The sequence below is a fragment of the Nannospalax galili genome, unplaced genomic scaffold (genome assembly GCF_000622305.1).
Source record: "Nannospalax galili isolate Female #2095 unplaced genomic scaffold, S.galili_v1.0 scaffold936, whole genome shotgun sequence".
In the NCBI taxonomy this organism is placed as follows: Eukaryota; Metazoa; Chordata; class Mammalia; order Rodentia; family Spalacidae; genus Nannospalax; species Nannospalax galili.
In genome coordinates this window covers 599,175-622,614 of record NW_008337142.1, presented here as the reverse complement: position 1 = coordinate 622,614, position 23,440 = coordinate 599,175, and the positions used below count along the sequence as shown (strand labels likewise).

Here is a 23,440-nt window from a genome sequence, read left to right as displayed (position 1 = left end):
CATCACCTAGCATATGTGGTACAGAGAAAGAGTTGGAACCAGGTATTTTGTCCCCTGGTTCATCAGTGTTTTGGCAAAGGGCTCATGGCAGCTGAAGGCAGCTTATAAAGGGCAAAATGTGAGTCAGGTGCATGGGATGCTCATGACTTCCTCAGTGGAGAAGTGGGAGTGCTAGGGAAATGGGCACCTAAACCATGCCTCGACTCTGTTTGGGTACACTGGATTGCAGTAGCATGCTTGGTGCTCTAGCAGAGTTCCAGGGTGAGTACTGACATGCAGGGGGAGGCTCCATGCTCATGATGAGGACACAGGCTCCAGCCCCTGACTGCTGGGCTTGAGGCCAAGTTCCTTGCTGTGCCATTTGGAGCAAGTTTTATATGCACTGTCTTCAGTGTTTTCAGCTGTAGAATGGCCTCATGGTAGCACCTTCTTTCTAGACGAGTAAATGAGACCTTCAGTATAGTGAAAGCACAGAGATAGTCCAGTGGGTATCCATTGGATCTATACTTGTGTCATTACTGAAGTAATGCTGACAAGATCCAGCCTGTGCCTCATTTCTGCCCCCCTTGACAAATGTCCAGCAACTCCACACCACCATTGAAGGAGACACCCCTGGATCACTTTGAGAGAGTCAGCAGCTCATTTTTCTTTTCTTCATTTGCTTCTTCCAGCCAGTGGAGTCTAAGCTGGAGGGAGGAGTAGAGGTCTAAGCAGTACAGTCTCAAAAGGTCCATAGAAACAAATTGCTTTTTTCTTTGCTGTTTTTCTGACGAGAGGTCCCTGCCTGCCCCTGTCTTCCACCCTTTCCTTCTCACCTCTTACCACCTCCCAAACGCACTACTGTTCTCTCTTCCAGCCTTTCTTGTCCACTAATGAGCGTGTTTAGCCCCTTTGTCTGGCACTGCCATCGACCTTCTGTTGTTCCCCCCTCCTCTCTCTGCCCATGACCTCTTCAAGCAACTTTCCCACGGATAAAAGGAGGAAGACCAGGGAGGGCAGGAGAAGTGGGATGAAGAGGGGCTTGACAAGGAACAAAAGATGCTCTGAATTATTTAGACACAAGCAGGAGGCTCATAAAGGGTGAGGGACTATGCAGTGCAGGGCAGCAGTCGTCCCTCTAGGTCCCTCTCGTCCTCTCCCCCCAGAGTCTGGCTTCTGTATCTCCAACTAGGCATGGTTGCCCGTTGCCTTAGAAACAAGGCCATTGTCCTGCCTGAGAATTCCTGGATTGGTGAATAACTCAGAAAAATACTAGCCTTCCCACCACCACATCAGCTCTTCTCTTTCCTGGGCTTTATATTTTATCAATGGAAATAAAAACTTGAACTTTCCACAACTGGGAAGAGCCTAATAGGATAGGGGGAGGGGAAATCTTCTGATTGGCCAACGTGTGGATAGGGCTTTGGCTGAATGGAATACACTGGAAGACATTGGATTGATGCTTTCTAGAAGGAGGGGCTCAGGCTCTGAGAGTTGAGGCCCCAGGAGTGGAGGATATGTTCTCTGGGGTTTTCATTTTAACCAGGAACCATAGGGATGGTTGAACAGGTGTTGCCAGTTTCTAGTGCCCAGTAGTGCTAGGGACGCCACTCAGTCATTTGCACCTGATACCCTGTCCTCAAGAATGTGAGAGAACTAGAATATTAAAGCAAAGCAGGAAGTAGCAGAAACCAGGTCCTTGGACAACCAGCAAATAAAAGTGTAAACAGTCACCCAAATTTGCACAGGATGCAGCAGCTGTTTACAAGGTACTTGACCTATATCCAAACAGCCTCAGGGACCCTGGGAGCAGACATTTAGTGGGCCCTCTTTAGAACCTGGGTAACCCAGGCAGATGTCAGAGGGACTGAGAGGCTGTAGTTTAGACAGAGGCCACCAGGCTCCAACTCAGGGATTTTTCCATTTCTCCATGTTTGGTGTTTGGTTAAGCAAACCTGCCCCACCTTTCACTAAGCCCCACTGCTGCCCAGAGCCTAGGGACAGCCACCCAGACTTCTCCTTTCCTGACACACAGGCACAAGTTGGTCCCACAGTGTCCAGGGGTCCCACATGCAGGCCTCCCATCCCTCCCTCCAGACCTTCCAGGCCCCACAATTCTTGTGCAGAGCTGGGAATTGAAGTACTTCCTGGTTGACCAGATAGGGTGTGGAAACCTGCCAGTCTAGTTTGTGGGAACAAAGGTGGCTTTTGTCACCCAAATCACAGCTCTTTATCAGCTGAAGTGGGGGCCTTAGTGTGGTGAGAGGGGAGGCAGGTGCAGGGCTGAACTCTGTACACTGCTCCCTGGTGGGCAGCCTGGGAACATAGCACCGGCCGAGATCTGTCTCCAGGTAGAGTTGGGGAAGAGAACCTGCCCTGGAAGGAGCCCAGGGCTTCTGAGGCCACCTTTCTCTCAGCAGTGGGGTGAGAAATTGCCAAGAGGGCACTCTCTAACCCCAGACCACTGTGGCTGATCTTATATGGAACTGTTGACAGGGTTGGCTGTTTACAGAATCTAGAATCAAGTCTGTTCCTCTTTTCTTGGTCTGGTGGCTCTTGTTTTCAAGACAGCTTTCCCCTCCCCACATCCGCTCTTGTTTTATCGGGGGACAGTTCAGAAAGAAAAGTAGCCTTTCATTTGGCTTGATACATAAACGTCACATCCTTGTCTGAACTTTGCTGCATCTGGCTTCCTGGGATGGCAACAGAGGAAACCCCATCATAATGGGTCTGTGTGGGTCAGACAGACCTCACTGCTGGGCTTCTGCCCAGTCCTGATGGTGGGTGTATTCATTACACTCCCCAGTCTTCATGTTCTCTGCAGCACACGGGTAACTTGGGGCTTGGCAGCATGTGTGCAGGAGGGGGGCATGGTGAAAGGATTCTGGAGCCTAATTTTGTGTACTTGACTCTTACATGATCTTGGACAAATTAGCTTAACGTCTTTGTGCCTCAACTCTCCTACCTATACAAGGAAATGGACAGTACCACCTCCAGGGTAGGGATTTTGAAGGATTAGGTGGGTGTATGTGTTATAAGCAGTTAGAACTATTCCCAAGGGTGTGTGCATGTTAGTAATCATGATCTCTAAACAAAAGAACATGGGTGTCATGTTCACGGCTGTGTCCCCAGCTACAAGCATAAGTGTCCTAAAGTAGAGTTCAATGAGTTCTCGTCAAATGGACAAATACAGAAGTCCTACTTTCTCTTTTCTGGTTTCTCAGCACAGCCCTACCCCAGCTGGATTCTGAGGCTGGCTGGCTCCTGGAGGCATCTGTCACCAGGCCCACTGGCCTCTCCAAGCCATCTGTGGGAGCCTGGGTGGCAGAGGGGAATAGCCCAAGCCCGATCCCCACATGTCCTGTGTTTTCTCAGGCAGCGCTGTGGGCGGCCTCGCCTTTCCCAGGCAGCTGTGCAGGCTCCTCTCCAGAGCTGGGGAGGGCAGAGACGGGAGTAGATTCTGCTTGTATTTATATGTCTCAGGGACGAGGAGAAGTGACAGCTGTTCAAGCAGTGGTTTCCCAGTACTGGACCAGGGATTGCAAAATCTGTACCCTCTGTGGAGCTTTGGGAAAAAAACACAGAATTCCTGTGGTACATGGGCTTTGGGGCGGGAGCGGGTGAATCGGATGGGGTCCAGGATCTATGTTTTCATAGCATCTTAGTGGTGCTTTTGTACACTCAGATCTGAATGTGCTTCCTTATTTTTCCATTCTTCCAATAAATATTGATTGCCTACTAGTGCCAGGCTCAAGATGAAAAAAGGACTTTGACCTTTGAGCCTAAATTCCAGAAAGGGAGATAAGCAACAATTTTTTTCAAGAATCATACATTTTATTAAAAGACAGTATAGCCAGGCAAGAAGGTTTTGGGGGTCCTGGGATGGGATGGAGAAGGTTGCAGGAGCATCACCAAGACAATTTTAGCCAACACTAAGGGGGACTGTAGGTGGAAATAGGGAATTACTTGGTAAAAGAGCATTTCATGTAGAGGGAATAACATTTGTAGAGGTTCTGAGGCACGAACATGCCTGGCATGAGAGGGCCAGCTAGGACAGAGTAAGAGGCAGTGAGAAGAGGCCGGCAGAAGGGGAAGGGAATTAGGGAGGACCAATGGCAGATCATGCAGGGCAGTGGAGGCCCTGCTGACTTTGACCCTAAGTGGGCTGGAACCATTTTGTGTTGAGGTTCTCAGTGACGTGACCTGACTTCAGTTTTGACTTATCACCTCCTGCCAATGTGTGAAGAACTTCCTGGACCTTTAGTAGGTAAACACTGGTTTATTTTGTCCTGCTTTGTCAAAGGCATAATATATCCATTCTTTCCCTCCTCAGGGTCCCCACTGTGCCTGTGAAGAACTTAAATGGGTCCAGTCCAGTCAGTCCTGCCTTGGCAGGTAAGAGCTAAGCTAGGATGGACTTGGTTAGATTGAAAAAGCAGAATCATGGGATAAGCAGTAAATGCTTGCTTATTAAAAGGAGAGAATGTGGATGATAACTGAAGAAAATGAGATGGATTTTAGGAATTTGGGAAAGGACAAGAGGAGTTTGGAAGAGAGCTGGTTGCTAAAAGCTGAGAGTGTGTGGGGTCGGGGTAGGAGATCGCTCAGTCAGTAAAGCTCTTGACTAGCAATCATGAGGACCTGAGTTCAATCCCAGAATCCAGGTATATTAGTTCCTTTTCTGCACCTGTGATAAAACACCTCAACCAAGGCAACTTACAGAAGGAAGAGTTTCTTGGCACTTACAGTTCCAGGGGTAAGGGTCCATAATGGTGGGGGAAGGCATGGAGAAAGGTGGCCAGTACAGAATGCTAAGCTAGCATGTCTTCAGACACAGGAAAGGAGAGCAACTGGAAATCTGGCAAGGCTTAAGAACTCTTAAAGCCTGCCCCCAGTAGTGTGCTTCCTCCAGCAAGCCTGCACCTCTAAAACCTCCCAAAACAGTGCCACCAACTGGAGACAAAATGTCCAAATACTTGGAGCCTATGGGGGATATTCTCATCTCGTTTCTTCCAGCAAGGCCACACCTTCTAAAACCTCCCAAAACAGTGCCACCAACTGGAGACAAAATGTCCAAATACTTGGAGCCTATGGGGGATATTCTCATTCAAACCACCGCACAGTATAAAGGAAAAAAAAAAAAAAAGTTTGGCATAGTGCTGATTGCTTATGATCCCACTACTGGGGAGGCAGCAAGGAGGCAGACTCCTGGGGTTAACTGGCCAGTCAGCTTAGCCTACTTGGTGAGTTCCAAGCCAGTGATATACAGTCTCCCAAGAAACCAAGTGACCACCTGTTCTAAGGTTCAGGAAACATTGCAGAAGAGGGGGTGGAAAGTATGTAAGAGGCAGAAGATAGGCTGCGGAATGTCATCTTCTGGGCATAACACAGTCAATTCAATCATGAGCATACAGTAGTTGTGGCTGCCTGTACTCTTCCCTGCACAAGAATGGGTCTATCAATAGTATAGTCTGACATGGGTTGGAGAGGGGCTCCTGGGGTTCTTCCCCTGTCTATTAAACTAGTAGCTACCAATAGATAATGGGAGAGGGTGAATCATGCCTTCAGTTGTGTATCCACTGGTGACCCCACCATTGGTCACACAGAGGGCCCTGGTCAAAATCAGTGGGCCACAAAACCAAACCAAAAGACTTAAATGTCAGAAAGGGACTCATTGATAGGGATTGGAGGGTGATAAGAGGGTAGAGGATGACAGTAATCAAAGTACATTATATACATATATGAAATTGTCAGGAAAACAAATTTAATACTTTTAATGAGGGAGGGGAATGGTTCATGAGGAATGACTTAACGGTTGTCCTCTGGCTTTCACACACGCACACACAGAGTCAAGTATGCCACTGAAGATGAGTGGATAGAGAATGCATGTCTGCTGGAACAGGAGAGTGAGTGACAGGGAGGGAGGGTGTGGGGTGTGTTGGGAACGCATTCTTTAGCTCTTTCTCACCCCTGTCTCGCCCTTTCTCGCCCTTTCCAGGAATCACTGGGATCCTCATGAGTGCAGCAGGATTGCCTGTATGCCTCACTCGACCACCAAAGCTGGTCCTCCACCCACCCCCTGTCAGCAAGAGTGAAATAAAATCTATCCCAGGAGTCTCCAACACAAGCCGCAAGACCACCAAAAAGCAGGCCAAGAAAGGTACCGGCCTCTTGCTCTGATGAGATACCCGGAGTCCAAGGCTGGACTCCAGCCCTGGCTCTGCCTCCACCAACGTCAAAGCCCAGCTTGGTCCTCTGCACTGTCGTTTCTGCATCTGCTGAGCAGACCTCACTAGTAGATTTTGATGATCCTACCAAAGCGGGTTGGGTATGGGTCTGATGGAAACACTTGGATAAATGTAAACATACAAAGCAAAACTACAGAAGCATAAACATATTTAGTGTGGTACGATGACAATACATTAGAAGAGAAACACCACTTTGCTGTCGGTTAGAAGAGAAACACCACTTTGCTGTCAGAACAAAAACACTGGATCAGATCCTTACTTTGTCACCTACTAGTTAAGAGCCTCTGTTTTCTTGTCTGGCCTTCCGGTCTCATGAGCCCTCCTTCATGTCACTTCATACCTGTACATATTTCAGCTACTAATAGGACAGGGTTCTTTCCTGACCCTGAAGACTTTGGGTCAGCCCTGTGGCTTGCCCTTCTGGTTGCTGATGTTGCTTATGTAATGACTTGGTTAGCCCCCATTTTGCAAGCTTCTTATGAAATCAAGTCAGATTGTATATATGTATGTATATAGCGCTTAGCCCAGGTACTGGCGATGGGCTCTCAATAGCAGCTTCATTCTTAGAAGAGAAGCAGGACAGTGGGAGGGAAGACCCTGCATCTCAGATTTTGGCTGTGACATGATAAACTTCCTCAAACCCTTGTCCTACTTTCCCAGTCTATTAAAATTTCCCCACTTCAGTGACCTTGATTGCCTTCTTGTAGTCCAGTAGGAAGGGATGCGGCTGTACACGTCTGCCCTCTTCCTGGCAGTATTAACAGCACATACTGAAATGCATCCTCATCTGACAGAGTGCTAAAGGCCTGTATATCCATCAGCTCATTAATCGTCACTAGGTCTTTGGAGTAGGTCTCTATTTCGTAGGTGAGAAAACAGTTTGGAGATATTAAGGGAGTGATCCAGGTTTGCAGAGATCTCTTTGTTCTGTGGTTCCTTGTAAGCCCTCATGATCCTACCCTCAGCCTGCCTTCAGGTTGGCCTGCCTCCCAGAGGTCCAGCTCCAGAAGAGATCTTCAAATCCCCATGGCTTCCCAAGATGCTTCCCAGAGCCTCACCTTTGCCACACTGCTGAGCTGCGTCTGCTGGCAGCAACAGCAGCATCTGAAGCCAGGGAGGATGGTGTCCTGAGCTGGGGTTACAACTGCCTGCTTTCCCATAAAAATAATTTCACTGTTATACCATGTTACACATGGAGATGGGATTTAGCAAACTGTAAAATGAATGAATCAAGGCTGCCTAAGATTTACAGACCAGTTTAAAGTACTTTCATTTCTGTTTTTTTAAGGGATCATTTGAGCAAGCCCAGGCTCTTTGATTATCAGGATGAGAAACTCAGTTTATCTTCATTAAAATGCAGATTTGACAAAATAGACATGTCAGGGAACTGGCTAGAAGAGGTGAAGGCAAACAGGAACATCTCACCCCTCCTCAGGCCCCCTCAGTTGCTTTTCTGCAACTGTTATTTTCATTCATATTCTTAAATATGGCTGCAAAATAAGTCTCTCTCTCTCTCTCTCTCTCTCTCGTCTCGGTCTCTGTCTTAGTCTGTGTGTTGGGGGTGGAGTGCACATGTGATGCTCACATGCATGAATACATGGTGTGTGAAGAGGCCAGCAACCAACTTTGGGTAGGGTATTTTTCCTCAGGTCCCATCCACCTTCTCTTTTGAGACAGAGTCCCTCATTCTCTTGGAGCTCACCAATTAGGCTAGAATAGCTAGCTGTCCAGCAAACCCTGGGAATCTGCCTCTCTTCTCCCCTAATTCTGGGATTACAATCATCCATCACCTTGTCTGCCTTTTTTTATGTGGGTTTTGGAGGTCAAACTGAGGTCCTCATGCTTGCAAGGTAGGCATTTTACTTACTAAGCTCTCTCCCAGCCTTTTCTCTTTCTCTTTGAACTTGTCTCTTTCTCTCCTCTGTGGGGCATGCATAGTGACAAGGCTCATTGGTTGCTGTCCTCTGCCTTGGTGACCTCATGACCCTCTGTCTCCACAGGAAAGACCCCAGAGGAGGTACTGAAGAAGTATCTGCAGAAGGTCCGGCACCCGCCAGAGGAGGTGAGTGCAGGGGGCATGAGCAGGCTCACTTTCTCCATCATCAGACATGTAGTCTGTCCCAGTTTCTGCAGGATGCAGCCGGTGCTGCTTTCTAAGCCCTGACTGGTACTCAGCTGCTTTAGCTGATGCCTCATCTTTAAAGTTCAAGGTCCTGAGCTGCAGCCATGGCTTAACCTCTCCCCATTTAAAAGAATGCTGACAGATTCTTAAATACTACCTGTACCTATTCTGAGTTTGAACAAAGCAGTATGCTAATCCATGTGGCCTTCCTTTAGAACGGATTTGATGTGGACTAGTGGTTCTCAGCCAAAAAGATTTTTTCCCCGAGGAAACACATGACCCTGTGTGGGGAGATACTTTAGATTGTCCTAATTGAAGGGGAGCATGCTACTGACATATAGTGGGTAGAGACCAGAGAAGCTGCTAAGCACCTCCAAGGCACAGAACAGTACCCAAAACAACCAATTACCCTGCCAAAATGTCAACACTGCTGAAGTTGATAAATGTGTCAGATTTGTTTCAGTATAAGCCCCCCTCTAATACCTTTGGCATACAGCATGCAGTGCCTTTAGAGATGTGCAGTTTATCAAAGCTTGTCAGGGTATCTATTGACAGGGTACTGGAAGATACCAAGGAAGGGCAGTACGTCATCAAAGAGATTACAAAAGAATTGATGAACCAAATTAAGCATGTATATGAATTATTTCAGGAACTTCTCTGCTGTGTAAAGCAAGACAATGCTATATTTAACCCCCCTCAAACACAGCACCCCTGATTTGTGGACTTTCTAGAAGAGGGGCAAACCATCATGGCCCCACTGCCCAGGCTGGGTGAGAGCTGATGTCTGTCTGTTCTGTCTTCTTCTGCCAGGACTGCACTATCTGTATGGAGCGCCTCACGGCCCCCTCGGGCTACAAGGGCCCACAGCCGACTGTCAAGCCTGACCTGGTGGGGAAGCTGTCCAGGTGTGGCCACATCTACCACATCTACTGCCTGGTGGCCATGTACAACAATGGGAACAAGGTTAGTGCTGGCCTGGGGGCCTACAACCTCACCCTGTCCCTGGGTGCCCCTGTTCTTCCACAAGTAGTTTGGGGTAAAGTAAGGGACCCCAAGTAAATTAGTTACTTTCCTTATTGCTGTGACAAAATGCTCAACCAAAGCAACTTAAGAAAGGAAGGGCGGCCTTATTTTGGCTCTCACTTTAAGAAGAGACACAGCCTATCCTGGTGAGGAAGGCATGGTGGCAGGACATGAGGCATCTGGTTACGCTGCAGCCGTGGTCAGGAAGCAGAGTGATGAAAGCTGGTTTTCAGCTCTATTTTTCCTTTTCATGGAGTTCAGGACTCCAGCCTGAGTACTGTTGTTCCCATTTCAGGTAGGTTTTCCCACCTTAGCCCAATCTAGAAACTCTCCTCACAGTCATGGCCAGAGGTATGTTTCCATGGTGATTCTAAATCCCATCAAATCGTCAGGAAGACTAACCATCACACTAGGGAAGTGGAAATGAGCATCTTTGCTATTTTTCTCCCCTCAAATGGCAATGTTCCCCAAAATCTGTCTTCATTTTGCCCTTTCATCTCTGTTTTGGTGGACTAAGGGGGTGGTGGGCTTTGTCCAGGAGGGTTCCAAGGGGAGTGATCCATTGTACCTGACCATTGATTGCTGAATGAAGTGTGTCCCATCAGTGAGGGAGGCTTTGTATCACAGTGCTGGAACCATGGTGTCCTAGTTTGTTTCTCCATTTCTGTGTCAAAACACTCTGACAACTTCCAACTTGGGGAGGAAAGGGTTTATTCAGCTTACATCTCCCAGGTCACAGTTCATCAGGGAGCCCAAGGTAGAAACTCAGAGCAGGAACCTGGAGGCAGGAGCTGGAGCACAGGCCATGGAGGCACACTGCTTACTGGCTTGCTCTCCTGGCCCCTGCTTAGCTTGCTCTCTTATCCAACACAGGCCCACCTGCCCAGGGGTGGCACTATCCTCAGTGGGCTGGGCCCTCCCACATCACTCAACAATCAAGAAAATGCCCCACAGACATGGCCACAGACCAGTCCAATGAAGGCAATTTCCCAACTGGGGCTCCCTCAACCCAGGTGTGTCAAGTTGGCACTAAAGCTATCCAGCACACATGGTGAGAATTCACACCAGGGTAAATGGTTCCAAATAGCTTGTCTTCTCCATGCTAGTGATCTGGCTGCATTTCATTTTCTCCAGACAAATTCAGAACACCTTTGATTATCTATGTAAAGACATTGTTGAAATGCCTGGTAGGTAATCTGGCCCTGGAGGATGAGGCTTGGCTCCACTAATTGAAATGGAGTGACATCCCCCACTAGAGCTGGTTTTAGGAATCTGGGAATCTCCTTCAGTGACATTCTCCCTTTTCAGTCTGAGCTTTTCTAAGTTGTTGACTCACAGTCTCGCTTGTGCCTAGAATCACCTTCAAGCCCCTTCTCCACAGGTCTGAGTCCTTCTTGTGTTTCCAGCCCAGCTCGCTTTGTATCCAAGTCTGAGATTTCCATGCTCTCTCTCAACTTTTTACTTACCCAAGAACATATGTGGATTTGAGAGGCTGCTCCTGTGTCTTGTACAGTGAGGCAGAGTAGAGACATGATGGGAAGCGTACCTGAGTGGTGTGCTTAAGCTAAATGACCTTCAGCCTCTCTGAGATTTCAGTTTCTATCTGAAAAGTGGAGATGAAACAATAGCTAATTGATTATTTATTATTTATTTATGTGTGTGTGTGTGTGTGCACGCGCGCACACATGTGCGTGCATCTCATGCACAGATACACGTACATGTGGAGGCTGAAGGACAGCCTTGGGTGTCATCACTAGAACACCATCACTGCCTTTGAGATGTAGTGTCTCTCATTGGCCTGGCATTCACCAGTTAGGCTAGGCTGGCTGGCCATCAATCCTATAGATCCTCCTGTCCCTATCCCCTATGCGCTGGGATGGAAAATGCACACTATCACATGTAGCATCTGCGTATTGACCTCAGGTCTCATACTTGTAAGGCAAGCACACTGTACCAACTGAGCTATCCTTCCAGCCCTGTGGCTAATTTATAGGGTGTTATTGCTGTTACTATTCAAACTGATATCTTCTTTTATGATGACTGTCATTTTACCTCTTCATCTTTACATAGCCAGTTGGAGTAAATTTCCCAAATTGCTAACCTTGGGGTCTTCCTTGGTATCCCAGAGAATAATGCTGCCAGAGGCCTTCCATCATGGTAAAGGATTCTGTGTTTTCTTTTCCAACCCTGAGATAAAACATTTCACTGGAACTTTACCTTTTCAGAGGGTTTAGGGGCTTTGCAGGTGTCCTGGTACATCCATTTCCCTTTGGAAGGCTTTCCAAGAATGTCTAGTAATTCCACATTTGTCTGCAGGGCTCCAAACGTGCTTCTCAAGCCTCTATATTTTTTGCTCTTCCTCTGCATTAACCCTTTGAGACACTTTCATTCTCTCAGGCACATGGGAGAAAAACGCCCAGGGAGAATGGAATCATTCTCTCCAGCTTTGAAGCAAATTGACTAGAGCAGACCCTGGTTTCAGAGAGCAGTCACCATGAATATGGGCTGTTATTTTAAATGAGGTGAACTTGGATGCACATGTCCTCAAATAGCTCCACAGAGGATTCCCAAAGAGACTGAGAGTCTGCCAGATCTCTGGTCCTAGCTGTGCGGCAGCACGTTTTACACTTGCTTCCTTCCCTCAGTCCCCTTTTCTTTCTGTGAGTCTGGGAACTACATTTGCCATCCAGGCCCTCCTGCCCCACCCAGTGACACTTCTCCAGATCCTGCTGTGAAACCTCAACCTTTCTTTCCACTGTCAACAGACAAATACAAATACGTGGAAAGCAACATAAAAGGAGGACAGGTTTGTTTTGGCTCATGGTTTCAGAGGCTTTAGTCTGTGGTTGGCAGACTCCATTGCTGTGGGCTTGTGGTAAAGCAAACACAGTAACCAAGGTAACAGGGATGTGGTGGAAGAAGATGCTCACCTCACGGAAATCGGGAAGAGCAAGAAAGAAGGAAACAGGAGTGAGAGATGGGAGGGAGGGAGCACAAGCAGGGGCTAAGGACAAGATATACTGATCTAGGCCTTGGTCTCAATAATGTACTTCCTCCATCACACCTCACCTTCTAGCTTTCACCAGTTCCCAGTAATACTGTCTAAATATGAACCCCACCAATAGCTTAATCTGTTGATGAAGTTAGATTCCTCATTATCCAGTCACTTTACCAAAACGCATCAGTGGGCATCCCAACCTTGAACACGTGAGCCTTTGAGGGCCATTTCAGATTCAAACCTTAACAACCTGCTATGGGGCTTAGGGCAGAAACTGGAGGTTTAGAGAGACTCCACTAGAGTTCTGGCCCTCTCTAGTGGCTAGTCCTCAGCTCCATTTTCTTTTCTTTTTTATTTCTTTTTAATATTTATTTTTATTTTATGTGTATAAGTGTATTGCCTACATGTATGTGAGTGTACCCATGTTGTACAGTGCTGCGGAGGTCAGAAGAGAGCTTCGGATTCCTTTGGAACTGGAGTTAAGGATGGTTTGTAACCACCATGTGGGTGCTGGGGATTGAACCTGGGTCCTCTGCAAGAGCAGTTAGTGCTCTTAACCACTGAGCCATCTCTCCAGCCCCTCAGCTTCATTTTCTATAAAACCCACCAAAGTGTAAAGCCAGTTTATAACTATGCTTCATGGACCATTTTCTTCAACACAGGGCCCATGGTATTTCTTGGTAGCAGTGGTTCCCAATCCTGTGTGGGCATTAGTCTCTTCATAGGTATCATAGCTATACAAATAACATTTCGATATGACCCATGCTAAACACTCTCTATGTGGCATCACTAGCCCAGTGACACAGATGTTAGGCTGTTTCTTGTTCTATAGGCAAACTGCATAAATTTAGAGTGGTTAATTAATTTGTCCAGGGTTACATGGCATTGCTAAGAATCAAATCTAGGCAGCTTGACTCTAGAATTTACACTCTGAGGCACTGCAGGTTGTAGCCTCCCAGTGCTGATTCAGTGGGCTTAGTATGAGGTCTAGACATCTTTATTTTAAAAAGTGCTGGGTGAGTCTAAGGCTCGGCAATTGGGCAATTGCTGCTTTTAAGCACTTACTATGTGTTCCACCTGTGTGGACCTTGGTTAAACTGCAATTCCTTGTGGAGACTTCCTGCCCCAGTCAGTTCTCCTTGAGGGCAGGGAGGTCTCTTCTATATACCTGAGCAATGGAATATGGGCTATTTATGGAATATTCTTCTTGTTACTTTAGAGGACACAGAAATAGCTTAGGTGGGTTGGACAGGGTTTCATATCTGTCATTCATTTGGGTAAGTTTTGTCCCCTGAGCCCTTGATCTCTGGTGTCCTTTGGGAAGGTCATGACCAAAGCAGTTTCCTAATCTTGCTGTTTTGGTCTTGTCTCCTCAGGATGGGAGTTTGCAGTGTCCAACCTGTAAGACCATTTATGGGGTCAAGACAGGCACACAGCCTCCGGGGAAGATGGAATACCACCTCATTCCCCACTCCTTGCCTGGCCATCCAGACTGCAAGACCATCCGGATCATCTACAGTATCCCCCCTGGCATACAGGTGAGCCTACCCTCAGCTGGTGGCTTTTATTGTTTCAAATTTGAATGCTTGCGTGCGAAATGTCACATTAGGAAAAGCCTTTCTCCCATTCCTGTCCTTGCCTGTAGGTCTCACTCCCCACTGATCCTCCCTGTCACGCCACTGTTCTTATGTATCAGTACCCTTCCAGGATCCTTTGTACATATGCAGTGGAGATTGCATCTACCCCTCCCGTTTTTGCACAAAGAGCCACATATAGGCACATTGCTTCACACTCTGTGTTTTTCAGTGAACAATATGGGCTATAGTCTTTGTTTCTATGTCACTGTAGAGAGAGCTTCATCATCCTTTCTTATGTCCCTGTAATAATCCATTGTATAATTTAATTCAACAGTCTCCATTTGATGGGCATATAGATTGTCTACAACCTTTCGTTATTACAGATAATGCTATAATGAACAACCTAGTACACATGTGAATGTGTCTATAGAATCATTTTCTAGAAGTGGAATTTCTCAGTCAAATAGTTACTTGCATTTTTTTTTTTTTTTTTTTTTTGGGGTTTTTTTGAAACAGGGTCTCCCTTTAACCCCAGTTGTCCTGGAACTCACTATGTAGACCAGGCTGGCCGTGAACTCACAGAGATCTGCCTGCCTCTGCCTCCCAAGTGCTGGGATTAAAGGTGTGCACCACCACACCCAGCATTTTTAAAATTTGATGATCATACTTGGCATTGACTTTTGGGGCATTTTTTTCCCCTGGTTTTTGAAAGACAGCCCTCAGGAACAAATTTAAACAATAATCTTGAGTAAATACACTGTCGTCCTTTCTTTGTGCCATGGAGCTTTTTCTAGGTGTTGCAGGATATGGACTGAATTCATTTCTTAGTAAATATTGGCTAGTTCTTTCATCCCCATCTATTTCTCTTCATTCATTTTGTTATTTATTTGACAAACATTTGCATGCGCTCTATGGTCCAGGTGTAGGCTGGTGAAGCAGTGTGCAAAATTGATACAGTCTTTGATTCCCCAAAGTCCCCATTGTATTGGGGCTGGGAAGATGACAAAAAAAAATAAACAAGGTACTTTCAAATAGTGACAAATTATGAGGAAATAAAACAGGAAAATGTGATCATTCATAAAACGTCATTCTTCCCTGTTAGGCTGCTTCCCTGGGAGACTTAGCAACCTGGTAGGGAAGATAAATACATCTCACCAAGTAATCTAGAGAGCAGAAACAGATACTCACCACTGATGAAAGTTATGCAGATGAAGGGGGAATATGGGACCTTCAAAGTCCAGTGACTTCCTGGCTGTCGCCACAGCTGCCTGTTTTTCAGTTCTTTCAGTGCACAGATGGGAACCTGATAGAGGGGTTGAAGGTGGGGAATTTCGTCTATGTGTGCATCTCAGGCCCTGGGCCTAGTAACTGAGCTGCTCCAAACCTCATTTCTTTCAGTATTCAGTTATCCCAGTTGTTGAAGTGAGGAGGCTTGTGTCTATGTGTCAGAAGGCAGAAAACAACTTTCTGGTACAGGGGCACCCCATAGTAGAGCGGTCAAAGATGTGGAGAAATGGAGGGTAGGCTGGATGTGGTGGCACATGCCTTTAATTTGAGCACTTAGAGAGGCAGTAGCAGGTAGATTTTTAGATCAAGGAGGTAACAGTTATAGAACAGAAAAAGTGGATTTTGAAGGGCAATAGGAACAGTGGGAGCCACAGTCGGGCCTGGTCCTCAGTGAGGAAGCCTGGCTTAGGAGCTGTGGCCATGGGAATGATGTGCATTTGTGGTGATTTAGTGGGACTATCAGAGCCCCCTTCTCCAGGAAGATGCTGCTGCTACCTGAGCTCACTTTTGTGTATTCTTAAAAAATATTAAGCTCAAAATACTTTGTATACATGTATGGAATTCTCAAAGAATAAAAAATACTTTAAAAACTAAAAATGTTTACTCTGACAATTTCATGCATGTTTTTATCCTGAGTTTGGGGAATTTTCACCCCCCAATACTTTCTCTCATCCTTCCCTCTCCCACACTGAAACCCTTCTTCCCAACAGCCCTTCCCCACTTTGATATTGTTTTGACCCACTGAATTAACTTTCCTATTCCTCCACTTACTCATTTAAACAGTCGGGATGCATTGACTGATCTCCGGGAGGGCTCATACCAATAGCTGCAGAGGACTGTACTATGACATTGGCTATACTTAGAAAGGGGTTTTACATAGGATTCTACTCCCAAGGAGGTCACAAATGTTCAGTAATTATAGATAAAACATTTGCTTGAGTAGAAAGTGTGTGGTTCTGTCAGTTTTCATCAGCTTCTCCAAGGGGCCTTGTGATGGTTAGCTTAAATTGTCAACTTGACTCAGTCTCGAGCATTTCAGTGGGGGAATGTCTAGATGAGGTTGACCTGTGTACTTGTCTGTGGGAGATTATCTGCATTATGTTCCTTGAAGCAGGAAGACCCACCCCCATTCTCCAGGCTACAGATCCTGGACTGCATAGGAGTGCAGACAACAAGCTTAGCATTAGCCTGTGTGCGTTAGTCTGTTACTCTGTTCTTGACTGTGGATGTGATGTGACTAGAGGCTTCAAGCTCCTGCCACCTTGAGTTCCCCACCATGATAGGCTGTGACCTGGAATTGCAATCCAAATAAACTCATTCTCCTTTAAGCTTTTTGGTCAGGCTATATCATCATGGCAATAGGAAACGAAGCTAAGACAGACCCTGGTGGGGAAGCCTAGATTTTTTTTCTGTTGCCGTAACACGATGTCCCAGGCTGGGTGATTTTTAAAGAAAAGAGGTTCATGTGATTCATGGTTCTGGAGGCTGGGACTTCCAAAATAATCTGTTGTATCTGGTTGTATTCGCTAAGGACCCTGTGCTACCTCAATTCATGGCAGAAAACAGAACAAGTGGATGTGTACAGAAGGAGCAGCCTTGCTTATAACTAATCAGAGGAAAACTCTCAGAGGAAAGGCATTCAAACCTCTAACAACTCCATTGCCTCTTTAGACCCCAGCTGCTGACATGACTGTGTGGCAGCCAGATTCCAGCCAGAGTTTCAGAGGAACCACACATCTGGGTTCTGACACAGTTCTGTTTCAATTTCTTTCCCACAGTATCCTGAGTGCCTATAGGGGGTTGGGTGATAATAGCTAGAATGTTAGATTTCCTGTCCTGTATATTGTAGTCTATGTTGAATAAAGACACAAACAAAACCCATGAAGACAAAGAAGAAAATCACAAGACTCATTCAGAAAACTGACTGCATGGCTCATAGCTTGGAGAATTTTATTATTTTGAGTAGCTTAGAGGATAAAGAGTCTAGTGTATACCTCAGGAAACCTGGGCTTAAGTTAGTTTGAGCAAAGCCAGTGACATTTTGGAAGCTATTTACCTTCTGTGTGCTGTAGCCTTCCTCATTCATAAAATAGAATAGGTAATGTTGGCATTGACGATGATAAAATGTATCCAGGAATTCCTAAAGGCACCAGCCTCACTAAACCTTCACAGCAACCCACAAGATGAGCGTTCCGAATCATTGTTGTCAAAGAAGGGGGAATTCCAGATGACTCAGAGCAGCTGTGGTCTAAATTCAGGTTTCAGGAGGCTTCTCGTTTACTACGTGACAACCCAGGCTGCTGTTTGGGGTTTGTTCTCTGTGTCTACACCCTATGGCTCTTATTTTCCCGTTCATCAGAAATAGTTTGAAAAATGCCTTTGTTTTCTTTCTGTTTTCAGGGACCAGAACACCCAAATCCTGGGAAAAGTTTCAGTGCCCGAGGCTTCCCACGACACTGTTACCTTCCAGACAGCGAGAAAGGAAGAAAAGTAAGAGCAAATGTTCTGTAGTAGGACCAGGGTATTTAATTCTAAGTTAGGGCCTTATTTTTTGTTGTTGCTTTTTGTTTTTATTTTATTTATTATTTTTATTTTATATGTATTCGTGTATTGCCTGCATGTAGATAAGTGCACCCATGCCATGCAATGCCCGTGGAGGTCAGAAGAGGCTGTCGGATCCCCTGGGACTGGAGTTACAGATAGTTTTAGCTGCTGTGTGGGTGCTGGGATTCGAACACAGGTCTTCTGCAAGAACAACCAGTGTTCTTAACCGTTAAGCTGCCTCTCCAGCCCCAGGACCTTATGTTTTGTTTCTGCAGTGCACAGACAGGGGTTATGTGTGGAGGGGGGAGGGAGCTATAATGACCACTGGGTTTCTTTTAACTGTACAAATATGTGATAATGTGGTCAGATCTGACTAGGATATTCTTTAGTTAATAATTGATTTTTTTTTTCCTCTGTGTGTGTGTCTGTGTGTGTGTGTGATGTGTGCATGTGAAGGTCAGAGAACAACTTTCAGGAGTTGGTTCTTACCCTCCACCTTTGTTTTGAGGCCAGGACTCTTATTTTTTTGTTGCTGCATTTCATGCTCCAGACTGGCTGGCTAGAGAGCTTCTAGGCAATTCTTTTGTCTTCATCCCTCATCTCTCCATAGAGTGCTTCGACAACAGATGCATGCCACTGCACCCAGCTTACATGGTTCTGGGGATCTGAACTTGTGTCACCAGGCTTACATGGCAAGCACATTTACCCACTGAGCCATCTGACTGACCCAGTTAATTGTTGCAGGTGGTTGGAAGTGGAACAGCTTTTTTTTTTTTCTCCCCAGAATATTATTGACAATAATTAAACCATTTCAGGACTTACCTAGATTCGTGTTGTTTAAAATGGTTCCGGGAATAGCATCAGTGTTAACTCCCAGAGGTTTAATACAAACACAGAGGTAGAACCTGCCTCACTGACCAAAGCCCTCGCTGATCTGAATACACATTAAAGCACCGATAACACGTATCTGGGATCTTAATTGGTGGGAGATTATTTTTTTGAGTTTCAGGTTCCTTGTAATTCATGATCTGTCCTCCATGGATCTAAGAACTCTAATTGAAAAAAAATATATGTCTGTCTTTCTGTACATGAGGACAGAAAAACCACTTTATTTTCGGATTCTTTCCTGATGTCAAGAGGGTTAGAAACCATTAGTCTAAGAGTGGTGCTGAGGGAAAACTGGACAAGAGGCATGCTTTAGTCAGCTTCCTGTCCAGACCCAAGCAGCTTACTCAACAAATGGTTATACTTCTGCATTTTAAATGTTAGTAGATGTGGTTGTGTGGCTGCTGAGGGTTAAATTTTCAGCCTACTTGAGTTATAACGAAATGCCATAGACCATACACAGGGTGGTTCATAATCAACAGCTATTTTTTTTCCTTGTGGTACTGGCAGCTATCAAGGTGCTGGCAAATTCAGAATCTGGCAAGGGTGTTCTTCCTGCTTGTATGGACAAAGGCTCCTTTGTCATGAAGAAGGGAAGACCTTCCTTCTGATCCTCTTTTATGAGTGCTGATCTTGTTATTTCAGATTCATTCTCATGACCTAATGACTGCTCAAAGGTTCTGCTTTCTCAATACTCACCTTGGTGCACACATGAGTGCATGTGTGTGTGTGTGCATGTGTATGTGAATATTTAAACACATAAATTTAGAGTGTATGAGCACTCATCCTCAGACTACCCCATATGTCTCCCTGCTTTGGAACCCAGATTAAAGGGTGGTTCTGTGGTCCATGCAGAGGATCAAGGGAAAATCCGAGTAGAAAGGTGTAATCCCACATAGACCTCCTGGAAAATTTTTCCTTCCACTCACATCTCCTAGGCTGTTGAGTCATGGACAAGCCAGGTAAGGGATGAGGTTGTAAAATACCACCTGGAAGCACTCAAGTCTCGTGCTGTCAGTGGCGGTAGGTGTGGAACCACAAGTCCACACTTCTGCCAGTAGCTGGACTTCTTTTCAAAGACCTCCACTCAGGCAAAGCCAGATACCAGGAAAAGCTAGTGTGAAACAGAGTTGGAGGTTATTAAACAGTAATTATTTAAATATTTATCTCTTTTCATATGTTTGTGTTGATGTCTATGTCTGTGTGTATACACTGTACATGTGCGCAAAAGAAAAAAAAATACGGCTGACGAGATGGCTAAATGGTTAATAGCACTTACTGCTTTTGAAGAAGACCTGAGTTTGATTCAGCCAGCACTCATATCAGGCAGTTGACAGCCACCCTCGTCTGGCTTCCATGGACACCGCAGTCACATGCACAAACTCACACAGAGACATATAGTACACATAATTAAAAATAAAAGATCTAAAAATTTTTTAAAAAGAAAAAAAGGAAAAGAATGATTTTCTCATGAAGCCTCATAAGCTGTACACAACCTTTGAGGTGGATAACACCATTGGCGTTTTATAAATAAGGACATTAAAGCTCAGAGAGATGTTTGAAGTTGTCCAAGGTTATTTAGTGACAGCTGAGATTCAACCTGTTGACAGTTTTGCATCTCTTCCTCATCTATCCTGATGCAAGGAGGGTTGGGAACTTGGGATGGGTCTACCCTCTGAGGTTCATATCTGACCAACACTAAACAGCTGCCCTTGGTCTCCCAACCTTGTTGCTCTAAGGTGCTGAAGCTGCTGCTGGTAGCCTGGGACCGTCGGCTCATCTTTGCCATCGGTACGTCCAGCACCACGGGCGAGTCTGATACCGTCATCTGGAATGAAGTGCACCACAAGACAGAATTTGGCTCTAATCTCACTGGCCACGGCTATCCAGATGCCAATTACCTGGATAATGTGCTGGCTGAACTGGCTGCCCAGGGTATCTCTGAAGACAGCACTGCCCAGGAAAAGGACTGAGCTAAAGGGTAGTTGGGACCACAGGACAGGAATTGGCAAGAATCAAAGTGGAAGTTGGTGACATGCCCTCCTGACTCCCCATTTCCCCTCTTGTCCTGTTTCTACCCCTTTCCCTCCCAGCCAGAGGGGGAACTAGATTAAGGTGATGTCATTCATAAATCTTATCCAACACAAATGGGACATGGGATGAGGGCTATCCTGAATCTGTCCCCCTGGAGTTTTTGGTGCTGGGTAGGAAAGGACCCTCACCTCTCCTCTCCCCAAAGAAGGGGCATGGTCAGCACATCTAGGGTATGGGCAATGCAGGGCTCTCCGTACTCTGGCCCTGTGAAACCAAGGTTCCTTGCCTCAGCTAACTTCTTGCTGATTTCACCCTGCTTTGAGAGTGGAATTCCCACTTTTCTCTCTTCCACCGGAGTTAGAGAGCTCTCACTGTGCAAGGTTGGAAGGGGGAAGTCGGGTGGACCACTAAACTGCTGTGACATCAGAAATTGGATGCCTTGATGTAGAGTGAGGAAGCAGATTGTGCTGAGAGTGTTAGAAAGGGATGCCAAATCCTCTGGGAGCATGTTCAGCTCTCAGTATAGCCCTTGGCTTCTCTAGACCCTTCCCTTTTCCTCACACCCTTGACTTGCCCAAAAAGGCATCTGGTGTCTTGAGTGGATGGAAGGACTCTGGGACTCCTCTCTGGGGTGGCATCCCATGATGCTGTTTCCAATCACTCTCTGATCAAACCAGAGCCTGAATCTCACTGAGCATCTGCACTGTCCTCAGGGAGAGGAGCCCACAGCCTTCCTCCCAGCTCATTTCAGACCAGCTCAGTTTCATCATGTCACTGTGAGTTGGAGCCCTCAATGGGTTCCGTGCCATCTGTGTATATGCATATGTGTGGGTGGGTGTGCATCACTGGGCCAGGTTGCTGGAGAGTCCCATCATACCTTTGAACTCTGTTTCACATGCCAAACCCCAGTTCTCATGGGGATCAGTCAGTCAAGGTGTGGCCCCTTGACTTAACTTAGCTTTTGTCAGCCCATCTCATGATAAGCTTGGACCCTGATGGACACCACAGAACTGTAGTTGGGAAGATGTGTTGATGGGAGCTAGATTGACCCTTCTAGTTCTTATTAATATCAGATCAAAGCCAACCTACATCCAGTCTTGTTTCTATGAGGGCTTCAGTGTATCTCTGCTGATTTGCTAATTCAAGTCTAGAGATGTTACTGAGCCACTTGTCTCCAGCCCCCATCTATCAAAGATTGATCAAGAACATGTGGTAGGAGCCTCTTCAGCTCATTCCTAACAGAGTTGGGGAAAAAATAAGGCCTTCTCCAACCCGCATCTGGGTTGTGTCCACACTTCTCCGTCTGTGTTCTCACATCTTCCCACTTTGGCTTCATTAAGGAATGGATTAGGTAAGAAATAAGGAAGAATCAAGAAGGGAAACCAGTTCCCCCTTTGAAAGTGGGTTCTTTGAACTATGTGTTTGGGGGACATTCTTTGAACATTCCTCCGGATACAATTTGCATTTATATACCTCATGTTTTGAGGGTTTGACATATATATGCATATATATTTCATAAGACTTGGAAGGTTTTTGATGCTTGAAAATGAAATGAATGAACCTTCCACAATGGTATGGTACTTAAGTTAGAACCGGAGTCCATGGTCTTGTGGCAGCCCCCTCTAGAGCTGCCTCCTGTTGGGCCTCCACTTTTCTGACATTGATGTGGCCAGTGGATTTACCTGAGTGTCACCCAGTTCCTTGGAACTTGCTGGTGCTGAGTTTTCTTAACTCTTCAGATGGTTACAGGAATGTTAATGAGCTTCCACCAGGGGAAGCTATGATAGGAAAGAATGTTCCTGCCATCGTAGCCCGGGCTCTCCTATCAGTGGGAGGCCATCTTGTCTCACCAGCAGACCAGGACACTGGTCCTGAGTTCATTGTGCCTTGGGGAAAGCTCCTGCCACAGTTGAGAAGGAAATGTGAGAATTAGATGGAGAGACTTCTCCATGAGATTTAAAATAACATCCATACCCTTTTATCAGGTGACCACATTTCAGAGGCTAATGAGAGCGCCCCATTGAGGGCTTAGAATAATCTTTGCCTTCAGTATCCTTGTCACCTGTCTGCAGGGCTTTTTGGCAACAGGGATGAGAAGATACAGCGTGAGCCCATGGGTAGGAAAACACAGTACAGCCATGGGATTGAAGAAATGAAAACTATGAAAATGGGCACCAGGGAAAGTTTTTGTTAGAGGAGGTCTAAGTGGGAAGTGCAGAAAGGAGAGAGCCCAGGAGGGTATCTAAGGGAGTCATATACCAGGAGCAATACCACTTTGACAGTTTTCATGCCTTCAATAATTTCCTATGGGATTTTGAAATGCCTTTGCCTTCTCCTCCTCTCTGAGGATGCTGAGGGGCTACCTCACCTTCATGCTTTACTCTTTGGACTTTCCGGGCAGGAGGGATCTTGGAAATCTTAACACTGTGCCAGTCAAAGCAGGGGACATTCCCTCACCCGTTCACATGTGCCAACCCCAAAGATACAGACTTGCTTTCAGTGAGATTCAGCCATGACAACTACATTGACACAGGGTGTTTCCCACGACGGGCCCTGCTGTGCTCCCGTGGTCCACGCAGAGCCTCCATACTTTTCCTTTCATGGTCTCAGAGCCAGCAGCCTAGTTCCCCCTCCCTGAGACTCCAGGGGTGGCAGTTGGAATTGGAGGCACACCTTGTGAGATGCTCATCCCTCGAAGGTTTATGTGGTGTGTGTGTGTGTGTGTGTGTGTGTGTGTGTGTGT

At 46.2% G+C, this 23,440-nt stretch overlaps 1 protein-coding gene across 1 annotated transcript in view; it reads left to right on the top strand.

The window, feature by feature from the left end:
- The window catches only part of Dtx4 (deltex E3 ubiquitin ligase 4), a 34,191-nt gene extending 10,757 nt beyond the window's left edge, over positions 1-23,434 (top strand). The window contains exons 3-9 of the mRNA XM_008832157.3: positions 4,313-4,374; positions 5,978-6,139; positions 8,228-8,289; positions 9,160-9,312; positions 13,747-13,908; positions 17,635-17,724; positions 20,403-23,434. Coding sequence (XP_008830379.1) covers positions 4,313-4,374; positions 5,978-6,139; positions 8,228-8,289; positions 9,160-9,312; positions 13,747-13,908; positions 17,635-17,724; positions 20,403-20,636 — 925 coding nt within the window. The 3' untranslated portion in view covers positions 20,637-23,434. The remainder of the gene's footprint in view (positions 1-4,312; positions 4,375-5,977; positions 6,140-8,227; positions 8,290-9,159; positions 9,313-13,746; positions 13,909-17,634; positions 17,725-20,402) is intronic.
- Positions 23,435-23,440: the final 6 nt, after the last annotated feature.